At 46.8% G+C, this 12149-nt stretch overlaps 1 protein-coding gene across 1 annotated transcript; it reads left to right on the top strand.

The window, feature by feature from the left end:
- Positions 1–440: 440 nt before the first annotated feature.
- Positions 441–11579, top strand: TMEM250 (transmembrane protein 250). Its single transcript, XM_090022529.1, has 2 exons — positions 441–570; positions 7952–11579. Exon 2 carries the CDS (start codon positions 8085–8087, stop codon positions 8502–8504), a length of 420 nt encoding a protein of 139 aa, XP_089878655.1. The 5' UTR covers positions 441–570; positions 7952–8084; the 3' UTR covers positions 8505–11579.
- The last annotated feature ends 570 nt before the right edge of the window (positions 11580–12149 follow it).

Below are 12149 nucleotides of genomic sequence, written 5' to 3'. Positions count from 1 at the left end.
GATCGATATCTAGCACAAGGCTGTGCGGGCTGAAGCAGACACTGCTTTCACTGCTTTTGACCAAGCGAGCTTCAGCTTCAAATGGCTTTGGTTACTGTGTAAGGTGCGGAGGGGTGGCGAGCTGGGCCTGACCGGGTTTTCCCCGCTCTGCTTGCAGTCTTTCGGGTCTGGTTCAGAGCTGCCTCATCTGGCACATCTGCAGTATGGGCGCAAGGCCTGGCTCGGCCGGCCCCTTGAGGGACCAAGGCCTCGCTCCAGGACTGTCTCGTGGCCACGTCGCTTTCATGCCGCGCGTGAATCGCGCCATAACTGCCCCGTAGGCCCGGCAGGTGGCGCCGCGGTGGCAGCCAGGCTGCGTTGCCCGGGCGACGACCCCGCCCCGCTCCCCGTCGCAGCGCCTCTTCCGGCGGCGCCGGCTGATGACGCCATCACTCCGCGTCACGGCGTCTGCCCTGCGCCGCCGGTACCGGGCGCAGCCCCAGCGCCGCCGCCCCGCACATGCGTAGAGCGGCGCCCGCCCGCCCGGGCCCCGCAGCAGCTCGGCCCCGGCCCCGCGCCATGGGCCACGGGGTGAGTGCGGGCGGGGCGGGGCACGCGCGTGGGTGTGCGTGTGGGCATGGGCATGTCCCGTGTGTGCATGTGCGAATGCATGGGGCTGGGGAGCCCCGGGTCCGGTCGCAGCAGGGGCCCCGGCCCTGGGGAGCCGCGGGTGTCGCTGGCTATCCCCCCGACCTGCCGCTCCTGGAGCGGAGCCGGCACAGACACGGCGGCACGCGGGAAGCCTTCCCCCAGGCGCCGCCGCAGCAGCTGCTCTCTAGACGCTCCCGGTTCGTGCCCGAGACCCGCGGTCTGCGGGTGCGTGCCGTGGTGGAGCCGCGTGGGTGGTTCCTCTGACAGGGTGGAAAGTTGCCATCGTTTCATTTCGTCCTGGGCCTCAGACAGGGAGAACAGAAACCCCGGGTCTCCCTGGTGCTTTTGCCATGTTCCCTCTTCAATTCATGAGGTAAAATAATTGCACCCTTTTTAAATACCCCCCACCCCAGTTTTTGGCTCGTTCTTGTCACCCTTCTCTGAGTTCCCTTTAGTTGTGCAGCTGTTTGTAGAAATGGGGGGACCAACCCTGCGCACAGGATGCTAGAAGCAGACATGCCAGGGATTTGTATGGTGCCGTTATCATGTGCTGCACACGATTCTCCATCCTGTTTCCTATGCATCCAGACACATTGCCCACGTATGTACATTATGAGCACTGTGCCTAGGGTTTCACTGAGCTGCCTATGGCGATACCTGGTGCCTGAGTTGAGGTGGTTAAACTAGATGGGTGTTTCTCAACCTTTGTAGACTCAAGACACTCCTCAGAAAATGCTAGCTCTTTTTTTTCCGCTCATTTTTTGGCCAGACAAAAAAAATACCAGAGCAATGCTTCTGTTGCAAAGAGCTCAGAAAGAGCATAATGGGTCAGGGTGTTTTTAATGCTTCAGGTTCCTATTTGAAATCTCTGTGTTTTTCTTGGGGATCATTGTTGCACACCCAACAGTGCTAACATTTATAACACCCTCATGGAAGGATCTCGGGGCATCCCAGGGTGTTGTGGTCCACTGGTTGCAAATCACTGATCTAGACTCATGAAAGATGGCTGAGGTGTTCCCATATCCCCTCCCTCCAGAGCACACTGTGTGCTTTAGCAGCGGTCAGCTCCATTTGTCACCATACTAGTCCTTTCGCCAACCTCATCTGTATCCCTCTGAGATTCCTCCAAGTCCAAACTTGTCCTGACCAATCTACATAATTTTGCATCTTCTGCATGCTCTTACCTAGCTGCTCGATTTCCAGATTATTAATACATACGTTGAGCAAAAACTCAGCCTAAAACAATGTGTGTTCTACAAGGAGGTGATATTGTATTAGGTAATGATTGCCTTTTTTAATCATGAACTCCGTTTTTATGGAGAAAAAAGAGAAATGTATTAGCTAGTCTACCCTGGGCATCAATGCTTCAGTGTGCAAACACACACACTCACTTCCTGATATGGTTTCACTAGCAGGGAATGCCTTTCTAGGGACAGAAAGGTACGGGGGGCGGTTTCCATTCTAGTCGAGTGTTAGCTTCTCTGCTGAGGCCATCAGAAAGGGGCTCGGGTGTTTTGCGACACGGCAATTTGGCTATCGCTGAGCCAGCGTGAAGGGACAGTCTACTCTAGGCCTCAAAGTTGAAATCCTTACAAATAGAAAATGACACCCAGAAAGGGTTCACTCAGCTTCTGAAGTAGGTCTTCCACCGCAGTAATGGATGTTTAAACCACACACACAAGACTAAAGTCTTCAAAAGTCTCGTGCATAAAGTTGGGTATCCAAATCCATTTTTGCCTGTTTAATTTTGAACTAGTTCATGTCTGCATATGGACAGAGATAATGGTTAAGATTAAAAAAGGTTGGCTAAATATCCTTTACTGTCTGTGTTGGCTTTAAAGACCCCTGTGATAAAAGGAGAAGATTTCTCAGAGGTTCCTAAGCAACATTTCTCTTCCTTTTCTCTTGAGCCAGGTGCTAACTAGCAGGCATTATTTACTCTCTCCTTTCCTGAGGTGTAGTGCTTTATTGTGGAGGTGAATGAATTTAGGCCCTGATTATAATATTAGATCCATGATGATAGAATCCTGCACCTGCCTGGGGTTGATACTCCTTTAATAGCTCTCCAGTACAAACCTGCGCAATTCAGCATTTTTGTGGAAGAAAGATGTTGAAGAAATGGAAACCAGTGTTGTTTGGTACATCTGTGCGGAACAGTTAGCATTAATGTGGATGTTGAAAGATCAAGCACTTAAGTTTAGTATTGCAGGGTTAGGCTCCAGCCACAAAATCACTTACGCATGGACTGAACTTTAAGGCTATGTGGGGGAGGGGGCAGTGAGCTTATACTTTAATAATGATTTTTCTTTGTATCATTATAAATTACTGGATGGCAACTCAGGCAGCAGCAACCACAAGATGATTGAGCTCAGGATCGTGAGGAAAGGAAGGAAGGAGAGCAGAAGAATTGCTCTGGACTTCAGGAAAGATTACTTTAACTCCCTCAGGAAACTGACGGGCAGGAGAAAGCCAGTCTGAAGGAGAAAGGAGTCCAGGAAAGCTGGTTGTATTTTAAAAAAACCTTGTTGAGGGCACAGGAATGAAACATCCTGATGTGAAGGAAGACTAGCAATTATGGCAGAAGACCAGCTTGGCTTTGCAGGGAACTCTTCAGTAAGCTAAAACACAAAAAGGAAGCTTACAAGAAATGGAAACTTGGACAGAAAATTAGGGAGGAGTATAAGAATATTGTTTGAGCATGTAGGGATGAAATCAAGAAGGCCAAAGAGCAGTTGGAGTGTGAAGGGTAACAGCTAGCAAGGGGCATGAAGGGTAACAAGAAGGGTTTCTACAAGTATGTCAGCAGCGAGAGGAGGATCAGGGAAAGCGTGGGTCCCTTACTGAATGGGGGAGGCAGCCTAATGACAGATGATGTGGAAAAGGCTGAAGTTCTCAGTGCCATTTTTACCTTGGTCTTCATAGGCAAGGTCAACTCCCAGACTACTGCACCTGGCAGCACATTTTGGGGAGATAGTGAGCATGCCTTTCATGGTGAAAGAATTGGTTGGGGACTATTTCAAAAAGCTGGATGTGTCCACGGAGCCAGGTGGGATGCACCAGAGGCTGCTGAGAGAATTGGCTGATGTGATTGCAGAGCCACTGGCCATTATCTCTGAAAACTCATGGCAATCAGGAGAGTTCCCAGACAATTGGCAAAGGGCAAACATAGTGCCCATCTTTAAGAAAGGGAAGCAGGAGTATCCAGGGAACTACAGACTGGTCAGCCTTGCTTCAGTCCCTGGAAAAATCATGGCACAGGTCCTCAAGGTCACCCACAATATTCTCACAAGCAAGCTAAGGAAGTGTGGGTTGGATGAATGGACTGTAAGGTAGATAGAAAGCTGGCTGGACTGTTGGGTTTAAAGGGTAGTAGTAAATGACTTGATGTCTAGTTGGCAGCTGGTATCAAGTGGAGTGCCCCAGGGGTCGGTCCTGGGGCTGGTTTTGTTCAATATCTTGATCAATGCCATGGAAGATGGCATGGAATGCACCCTCAACAAGTTGACAGATGACACCAAGCTGTGGAGAGTAGTAGATACACTGGAGGGTAGGGCTAGGATTCAGAGAGACCTAGACAAATTGGAGGATTGGGCCAAAAGAAATCTTATGAGGTTCAACAAGTACAACTGCAAAGTCCTGCGCTTAGGAGGGAACAATCCCATGCACGAGTGCAGGCTGGGGACAGGCTGGCTGGGCAGCAGCTGTGCAGAAAAGGACCTGGGGACTACAGTGTACAGTGGACAAAAAGTTGAATAAGAGTCAACAGTGTGCCCTTGTTGTGATGAAGGCTAATGGCATCCTGGTCCACCTTGGTAGGAGCGTTGCCAGCAGATCAAGGGAAGTGATTCTTCCCCTTTACTCGGCACTAGTGAGGTGACATCTGGAGTCCTGTGTCCAGTTGTGGGCCCCCCACTACAGAAAGGATGTGGACACATTGGAGAGAGTCCAGTGGATGGCAGTGAAAATGGTTCAGGGGTTGGGGGACAGGCCTGGTGAGGAGAGGCTTAGTTACAAAGAGGAGGGAGCTAGTTTGTTCTGAGCGGTGGCAAATGAGAGAACAAGGAGCAATGGGCTCAAGCTGCAGTGAGGGAGGTCTGGGTTGGATATTAGGAAGAACGTTCTTACGAGGAGGGTGGTGAAGCCCTGGAGCAGGTTACGTAGAGAGGTGGTGGAGTCTCCATCCCTGGAATTTTTGAAGACCCAGGTAGACATAGCCTTGGCTGGGATGATGTAGTTGGGGCTAGTCCTGCTTGGAGCAGGGGGTTGGACGAGACGGGACCTCCTGAGGTCCTTGCCAACCCTTGTTTTCTATGATTCTAATTGTTGGTTACTACTGTGGACTCCATGAGATGGGTTTTAGACAGCCACCTATACAGAAGGCTCCGATACAAATATTCTTCAGAAGAGGTTGCTGTTTGGAGGGGATTAAGTGGGATCTGGGACAGAACAAATAAATTGCTTTGGTAGCTGTGAAATTATGAATTTGTAATATCAGCAAGTTGAAACAGTTTTTATTTTATCTGTTAGATCAACTTGAAGCTAGACTGTTGTGAGGCTATTCAGCACTTTAGCTGTCTCTGTCACTGTACCTAAAAGGCTGGATGTCTCTGGGAAACATCAAATATTCTTGCCATTACATGAGTTCAGCTGTATCCAGAAAAGTCAGCGGATTACCGACCTTGTGCTGAATGGGTGGTTCTGCCATTTACAGTGTAATGGTCTTGAAAGTTTACGTTTCATCTTGCAATGCCCCTTCTCCCAGTTCAGTGGCGATCATACCTGAGATTATAAACCCATTAAAGCCGTTCGTGTTTACACAATGGGCATGGCAGCATGCAAATGAAGACAGGCTGTTGCTATTAAGAAGCCTGGTCAGCTCAGCTGTTTGAGCAGATCACTCACATTAGACTGCAGGAGAGAAAACAGTTCTTCCTCTAGAACAGGGCTCAAACAGAAATCTAGTTATCAATTGTAGCCTGGCATAATCCTGTGAAAAGGAAGTGCAGATGCACATGTTGGGTTTTAGGCTCTGATGGTAACACTTAGGCATGTGGTTAACTCTTAAAGAGGTAAATAATCATGCTTTTCAATTAGGCTGCCTGTCTGGTGCTGGTTTGGAGGACCTGGATCTCAGAAATTATAATATTCCAGTTAAAGGTCTTCAAGAGGGGATCATAGTTTTAAAAGAAAGCTGTCACCGATGTTACATGGGGTGTGACTGACACTGTCAGATCTGATTCCAGAATATACAGCGCCCTTGCATTTTGTAAGTGGTCAATTGGTTCATTCACAAGTGTTTTCTAAGAATATTTTGAAATCAGATGTATAGTGTATGGAAAGTAGCGCACTAGTTCATTAAGTTGAATACTATTATTGTGTGCAAGTTGTGACTTATTTAGCACTACATGTTAGATCAATCACCATTTTAATCAGAAGATTAAAACAATTCATTCTATAATTAAAATAATAAAAAAATACTTCATATTGCCTTTTAGCCAAGGATCTCAATTGCATTTATTTTTTGGCTTGTCAATTGCTTTTATTTTTAAGCCTTTTCTATAGTGTTTATTATGCTCGTACATGAGTACTTTCCATCCTTGACTACAGTTATTCTTGCAGACCTCTTGTGAAATATAAATATTCCCAGTTTAACAGATTAGGAAGTATAGGGAAAGGCAGGGGAAAGGAACTATTTAAGGCCATAAAGAATGCCTCTGGCACACGAAGGAAGAGTCCCTGAATCTCCTGAAAACTTTAACCACAAGGCCATCCATATCTGCCTATTAAGTCATTGTTTCATACTGTGCAAGAAGGCTTTAGGCAACGTTGCCTTGGGAGATTGTGCATAAAAGGGCAGAATAACAGGCGTCCCTGTGAAGTAGGTCAGGATTATCGTCTCTGTGGAGCCTGCTGAGGCAGGGAGAGGTTAAATAACTTGCCCAAGGTCACACACCAAGTCAATGAGGCAGATGTGACTGATGCTTTTGTAATGTCCTCAAAGTACTTGGATATTCTGGTAGATCAAGTCCCTATAGCCAGATGATGAAGTGCCAGGAGCCTTGTTAGTGACACAAATCTGTCGTTAACGCTTTAAAAAGAAAGTAAGACTTCTTAAGATGAGCCCTGGCAATGACACCGCTTCTCACTTGGCAAGGGCAGGAGACATCCCAGCTGGGAGTGTATGAAGAGGTGGGGGAAGTCCCCCATTATTTAACAGCATTATCTGATGAGCACATTGTCCTCTCATAATTCCCGGAACTTGGCACCGTAGACGCAGGAGGTGAAACGGAGAGCAGCCACCAAGCTAATGCTCATCCCTGTCAGATAACAATGGCTGCATGGAAGGATGTTAAGATTATAAACCGTAAAGACCAAAGATCATTCATTTATCTTTGTAGAGAATGCAGGGGGAAATAAGGTAAATACCTCTTGAGACTGCAGAGCGCAGTGAGCCCTCAGGGCTCATCCAGCGCAGGGAGGTGCATCCTGTAGAGCGTAAGGCGATGATTGATTCATTGTTCTCACAAACGCAACCATTATTTTCTGGTTTGCTTATTTGGAGAAGCTTAGCCAAGTTTGAAGCAAGCAACAGCTCAGAATCGCCCCTGTGTCCACATGGCTCCCTTATAAAGCACTTTGAGAGCCTTGCTTGATTAATGAATAAATAGTGGAAAAAGTGAATGAGGATCAAATGCAAATGCCTGTTAGCGCTACTCTTCCCAGGCGGTAGAGCTGCCCTGGTGGCAGGCTTGTACTGTGTTTGACTAAGGAAGCAGGCCCTATGTCCGCCAGCTTGGTAAAACTGTCATGAAAATATTCCAGCTTGTGGACAGACATCTTTTAACTGCTTGAAAAAGAAGGAAGATGGAGGTTGCCAGTCTAGGACAGGCGTGAGCTGGTGTGATCTGGGAAAGCTGCAGTAATTTTGCTGCACTTGTACCATTGTATGAACTTGCAGATGCAAAAGTGGATCCTAACGGTTTATACCTGCATCATTCAACACCAGTACAAATGTTATGCCTGGCTGTGCCCCTAAGCCTCTTGCCTCTGCTCCATTACCATCATGAGGTTTGATGGATTAAGATGCACATCTAGATAGCACACTGCTTGGGTGCTTTGTAAACCTCTAGTTAGGTAGTAATGGAAAAAAATGATGTTCTACATGCCTATCGACAAATATGTTACCCCAGGCAAGTGAGTGAGTGAGTACAGCGTGGCAGAGCAGCTGAGAGCAGGAGCCAAGCTGGAGAAGATCCACCCTTCCCTTGGGGGTTTTTTGGGGATTTTTTTAAATGTATTTTCCTTCTGTTCCTTCCTGCAGGCCTGTTCCTTCCTGGAAACTCAGCAGAGAATTTGCATTCATAGGTTGCTGGATCTGTTCCATCTTCATGGATGATACCCAATATGTTCACTGCAAATCCAACTCTGGGACTCTGTGAACTGAGAGGTGCCTGATGCCTGTAATCCCCATTCCCCGCCGGGTCCGTTCTTTCCACGGCCCCCACACGACATGCCTGCATTCGGCCTGTGGCCCGGTAAGGACCACTCACTTGGTGCGCACCAAGTACAACAACTTTGACATCTATCTGAAGTCCCGATGGATGTATGGATTCATTCGGTTCCTGCTGTATTTCAGCTGCAGCCTGTTTACCTCCATCCTCTGGGTGGCACTCTCTATCTTGTTTTGCCTTCAGTACCTTGGCATCCGGATCTTTCTGCGTTTCCAGTACAAACTTTCCATCATCCTCCTCTTGTTGGGGCGAAGGCGGGTGGACTTCAGCCTCATGAATGAACTGCTCATCTATGGAATTCATGTGACCATGCTGCTAGTGGGGGGGTTGGGCTGGTGTTTCATGGTGTTTGTGGATATGTAAATAAAATGAGCGCATGTGGGCCGAGAAGGTGATTCTTCCTCTACCCCAGAGTGTGTGAATATCCTCTTCTTTTTTATTTAATATAAATTAATTTATTTATCAGCGCTCCTTTTGGATCAATGCTGTACCTGTCTGCAGATTGTTTTTTGTTTGTAGATGGGCAGGGTGTTACTTCGTTCCAGGAGCAGAAAACTTTATTTTGCACAGTGAACGCTTTGCTAAGTTTCCTTTTCATATGCAGGAGCCTGTCCTGCCACCACTTCTGTAGGCAGGAAGAGGGCAGTGATTGATTTGGAGGATAGAAGCCAGATAATTCCATATCCCACCAGGTCTTATTCTGGGGTAACCTCCCTGAAAGCAATCAAGTCACTTTTCAATTACTCACAACTGAAGCATCTCTTCTGAATTACTAGCACCTATTTTATATATATGTAGAAGGGGAGATAAATAGATCTATCTAGAGATTATATATAGATAGATCTATCTATTTATCTGTATGGATAGATAGATCTATCTGTCTGTTTCTAGATGGATAGATAGATCTATCTGTATAATAGAGAGAGAGAGAGATCTCCCCCTCTCCTGTGTTGTGTAAGGAACTGCAGTTTGATTTGTGATATCTGACTCTGGAGCAAGGGGTTTCCTAAATGATGCAGCCATCTCGGATTAGACAGCTGCTTTGTGCAGCTCCCATCAAAGGGGAGTGGAAGAGGTTGTAGCTGAGCACTTTAGGCTGGTTTTAGAGCCTTGCTAATTCCAGAGGGAGCTAAGATGCAGGAGACCTTTGAGCTACTGTGACTGAGCCACCAAATCTGGTGACAAAGACACTTAAGTCATCTTTGTTCTTTCCCCATATCCCCTGCCTACGCTTTCTGAGACTTAAGATACCGAATCTGACCCTAAGAGGTGATAGTGGGGGGAAACTCCAGTCCTGAAGTGTATTCATCTCAACTTAGGTGAGCAAGAACAGAAGGAAGGGACAGTCAGGAATAATGGGGGATGCTCTTTGGGTTCCCCCTACCTGCAGTATGAGCTGTGGAGCTATCCCAACCCTGGCTGCTCTGGGCAGGAAAGGACCAAATGTGGCCCCCATGTTGCAGTGTATTGCATTACTACTGAACTCCACCCTGCCCCTCTGCAGCCAGAGCTCCACTTTGTGTTTCAAGTGAGCGTGCTTCCCGCATCACAAGACCAGGGGGAAGCTGGCTGAGTTCCAGAAAGGAGGAGGCCATGTGAAGAGTAAGTTAGGCACAAAATTAAATGCCAGTGAAAATAGCCCCTTAATCTTCCTTCCTACAAATGTACCCAAAGGCCTGCTACCAAGTGCCCCATTTCCTTTCCCTTACCAAGTCCTGAGTTTAGGGTTTTGCAATCCCATGAAGAGGAGGAGTTTGTGATCGCAGCAGATAACCATGCAGCAGGCTGTATGGGTTCTGTTCCCAGATGTGCTGCTGCCATAGCATGAGCTTGGAGAACTCACTTCAATTGACCCTTGTTTTGCACATCTGCAGTACGGGCATAATGGCATTGGATGAATGGGGCACTCTTTGGATGGAAGAGCAAAATGCAGTGTCATAGACACCAAAGCAGTGCAAGCTCCTGTGTCCCTTACAATCTGTAGGTGCAAGTGTTTTTTTATCAGCTACGGCTGCAGATGTGATGACCCTAGCATTGTCATGTAGCCACGTAAGAGCGAGTAATTTTCAAATAATTTTATTTCAAGATGTAATAATATGAATATTTGAGGTCCGCAAGACCAGAGTATTATGTGGCACGTATATAGCACGTCTCATCTTCAAAGCATTTTACAGCCACTAGCTAATTAATCCTCACAACAGCCTGGGAGGTTGCTGAATAAGTAAGATCTTGGTCGTGATTGGGAATTTTAATCAGTTTTTTCAATTCAGGGTGCTTATTAAAAAGCATTTACGCTCACTTTGAAGGAAATACTTCTCTCAAGTAGTGGAGATGTTGAAGGTGACCTATAAGCCCAAAAAGGAGAAGGTGGGCAGTGAGGGAGAAACCTCTTAACCAAGCCATAACTAAGAACAGTCCCAAAAAAGAGGCTGTGTCATGCAAAGGCAAGTGCTTTGAATAAATTGTTTTTCCCTTCAAAGCTTTCCTCATTGAAAAAGTTGTTGGTTTGGTTTGGTTTGGTTTTAATTGGCAGAGCAGACCAAATAACCATGTGGGTAGAAGCTGGAATCTCTTTCTACGCCCTTAGGAGATGGAGAAAAGGCCAGGAAAGGTAGTTGTCAGAAATACTGTATTTGAAACTGGTACTCGCAAACTCTGCCTTGCTGGGAAACTTGTTTTTTTTTCCCTTGGACTTAGCTGTGTTTCTCAAACTTGCCAACCCCTGAAAGGACCAGGTCAGATTATAAAACAGTTTCTTCATTTAAGTCTTGTTATGTTGCGGATAACACTTCACACCATTAACATTGAAAGAGTTGGAAAAACATGAACTGACTTTTCAGTATTGTTGCTGTTCATTTCCTTTTATGCAATTGCATTTTGGACTGGGAACAAGCCAGTTGGTTTCATTCTGTGTCTAATCATTTTCCTTTTAATGTTTCAATGCTGCCATGTTTGAGTTTTCCGGATTTTCAGATGAATGTTTTAAAACTTGCTTCCAGCCAAAAGTAGAAGAGAATAATAGACCCATTTCACTTGCTATGAGTTCTGCGAGAGATTACTTTACCCGACCTACATTTTGGGTCGTATCTGATCTAACGGCGTCCCTTCTAGGAAGCTAATCCTGCCTTCTTTTTTGGATCCGCAGCTCCCGATGGTTGGTTCTGTCTCAAGCTAGCGAAGGTTTCAAGTATGTGGGGAATGCAAAGCCAAGCTCTGAAGATCTGTTGCACGGGCCAAACAGCAGAGGCAATTACACATGTGGTGACAAAGTTGCATTAGCCCTGCTGGCGAAGGAATGAATGTACAAATTAACATGCCAAGTGTTTGATTTGCCTCTTGTTGACTTTTTGGAACATGGAAACAGCTCGGTGTCTTGAGTGCCTGTTAATAATTCTTCCTGAAACCTGCCACCTGCATTAAAGTTATTTTTGTAATGTGTTGATGGGTTGGTTGTTTAAGCTGAGTACAACTGGAGAGTCTTTTTCACAGCAGTCATGCTGGGGGTGGGGAGTGCTCTACACACACTTGGTGCAGGTGTAAAGCCGTAGAGTCAGGCCCACTATAATCAAGCCTCACAAATACCCCGGCAGGGTGGATGAGGTTGCGTCAGTTGTTTTAGCTGAGTGCATTAATCATGAGTGCATTAATTGGGAGGGGAGTTGGTCACCAGCAAAACATCCAGAGTGGGACCTGGGTGTCCTGACTCCCACCCGCTGCTCTGCTGATCCTACGGCACTGTTGGTAATACTCACTCATTACTCCGGTTGTTCTTCCACCTGAGGGCGTGCAACCGCTGCGCAGTGCATTGTCTGTAATCACTGGCATTATCTGTTCTCCCTTGCCTGTGCAGAGACAAGTCCCTATGGCAGAACCAGACAGGATTTGAGTGCAGTTGTGACCATGCGTTGGGAGTCGGAGGAGAGCAGGATGCATTACAGGGTTTTATCTCAGCTGGTGCAAAAAGGAGAAGTGCTGTGGGCTCCATGAAGTCTACTGAGGACTTTGTTA

Source organism: Crocodylus siamensis, chromosome 11, assembly GCF_052110815.1.
Source record: "Crocodylus siamensis isolate JL-2025a chromosome 11, ASM5211081v1, whole genome shotgun sequence".
Classification (NCBI taxonomy): domain Eukaryota; kingdom Metazoa; phylum Chordata; order Crocodylia; family Crocodylidae; genus Crocodylus; species Crocodylus siamensis.
This window is presented reverse-complemented; position numbering and strand designations above follow the sequence as displayed.

Bases quoted from the DNA above. Each gene is read 5' to 3' on its own strand.
- TMEM250 (XM_090022529.1), top strand. From the start codon at position 8,085: ATGCCTGTAATCCCCATTCCCCGCCGGGTCCGTTCTTTCCACGGCCCC.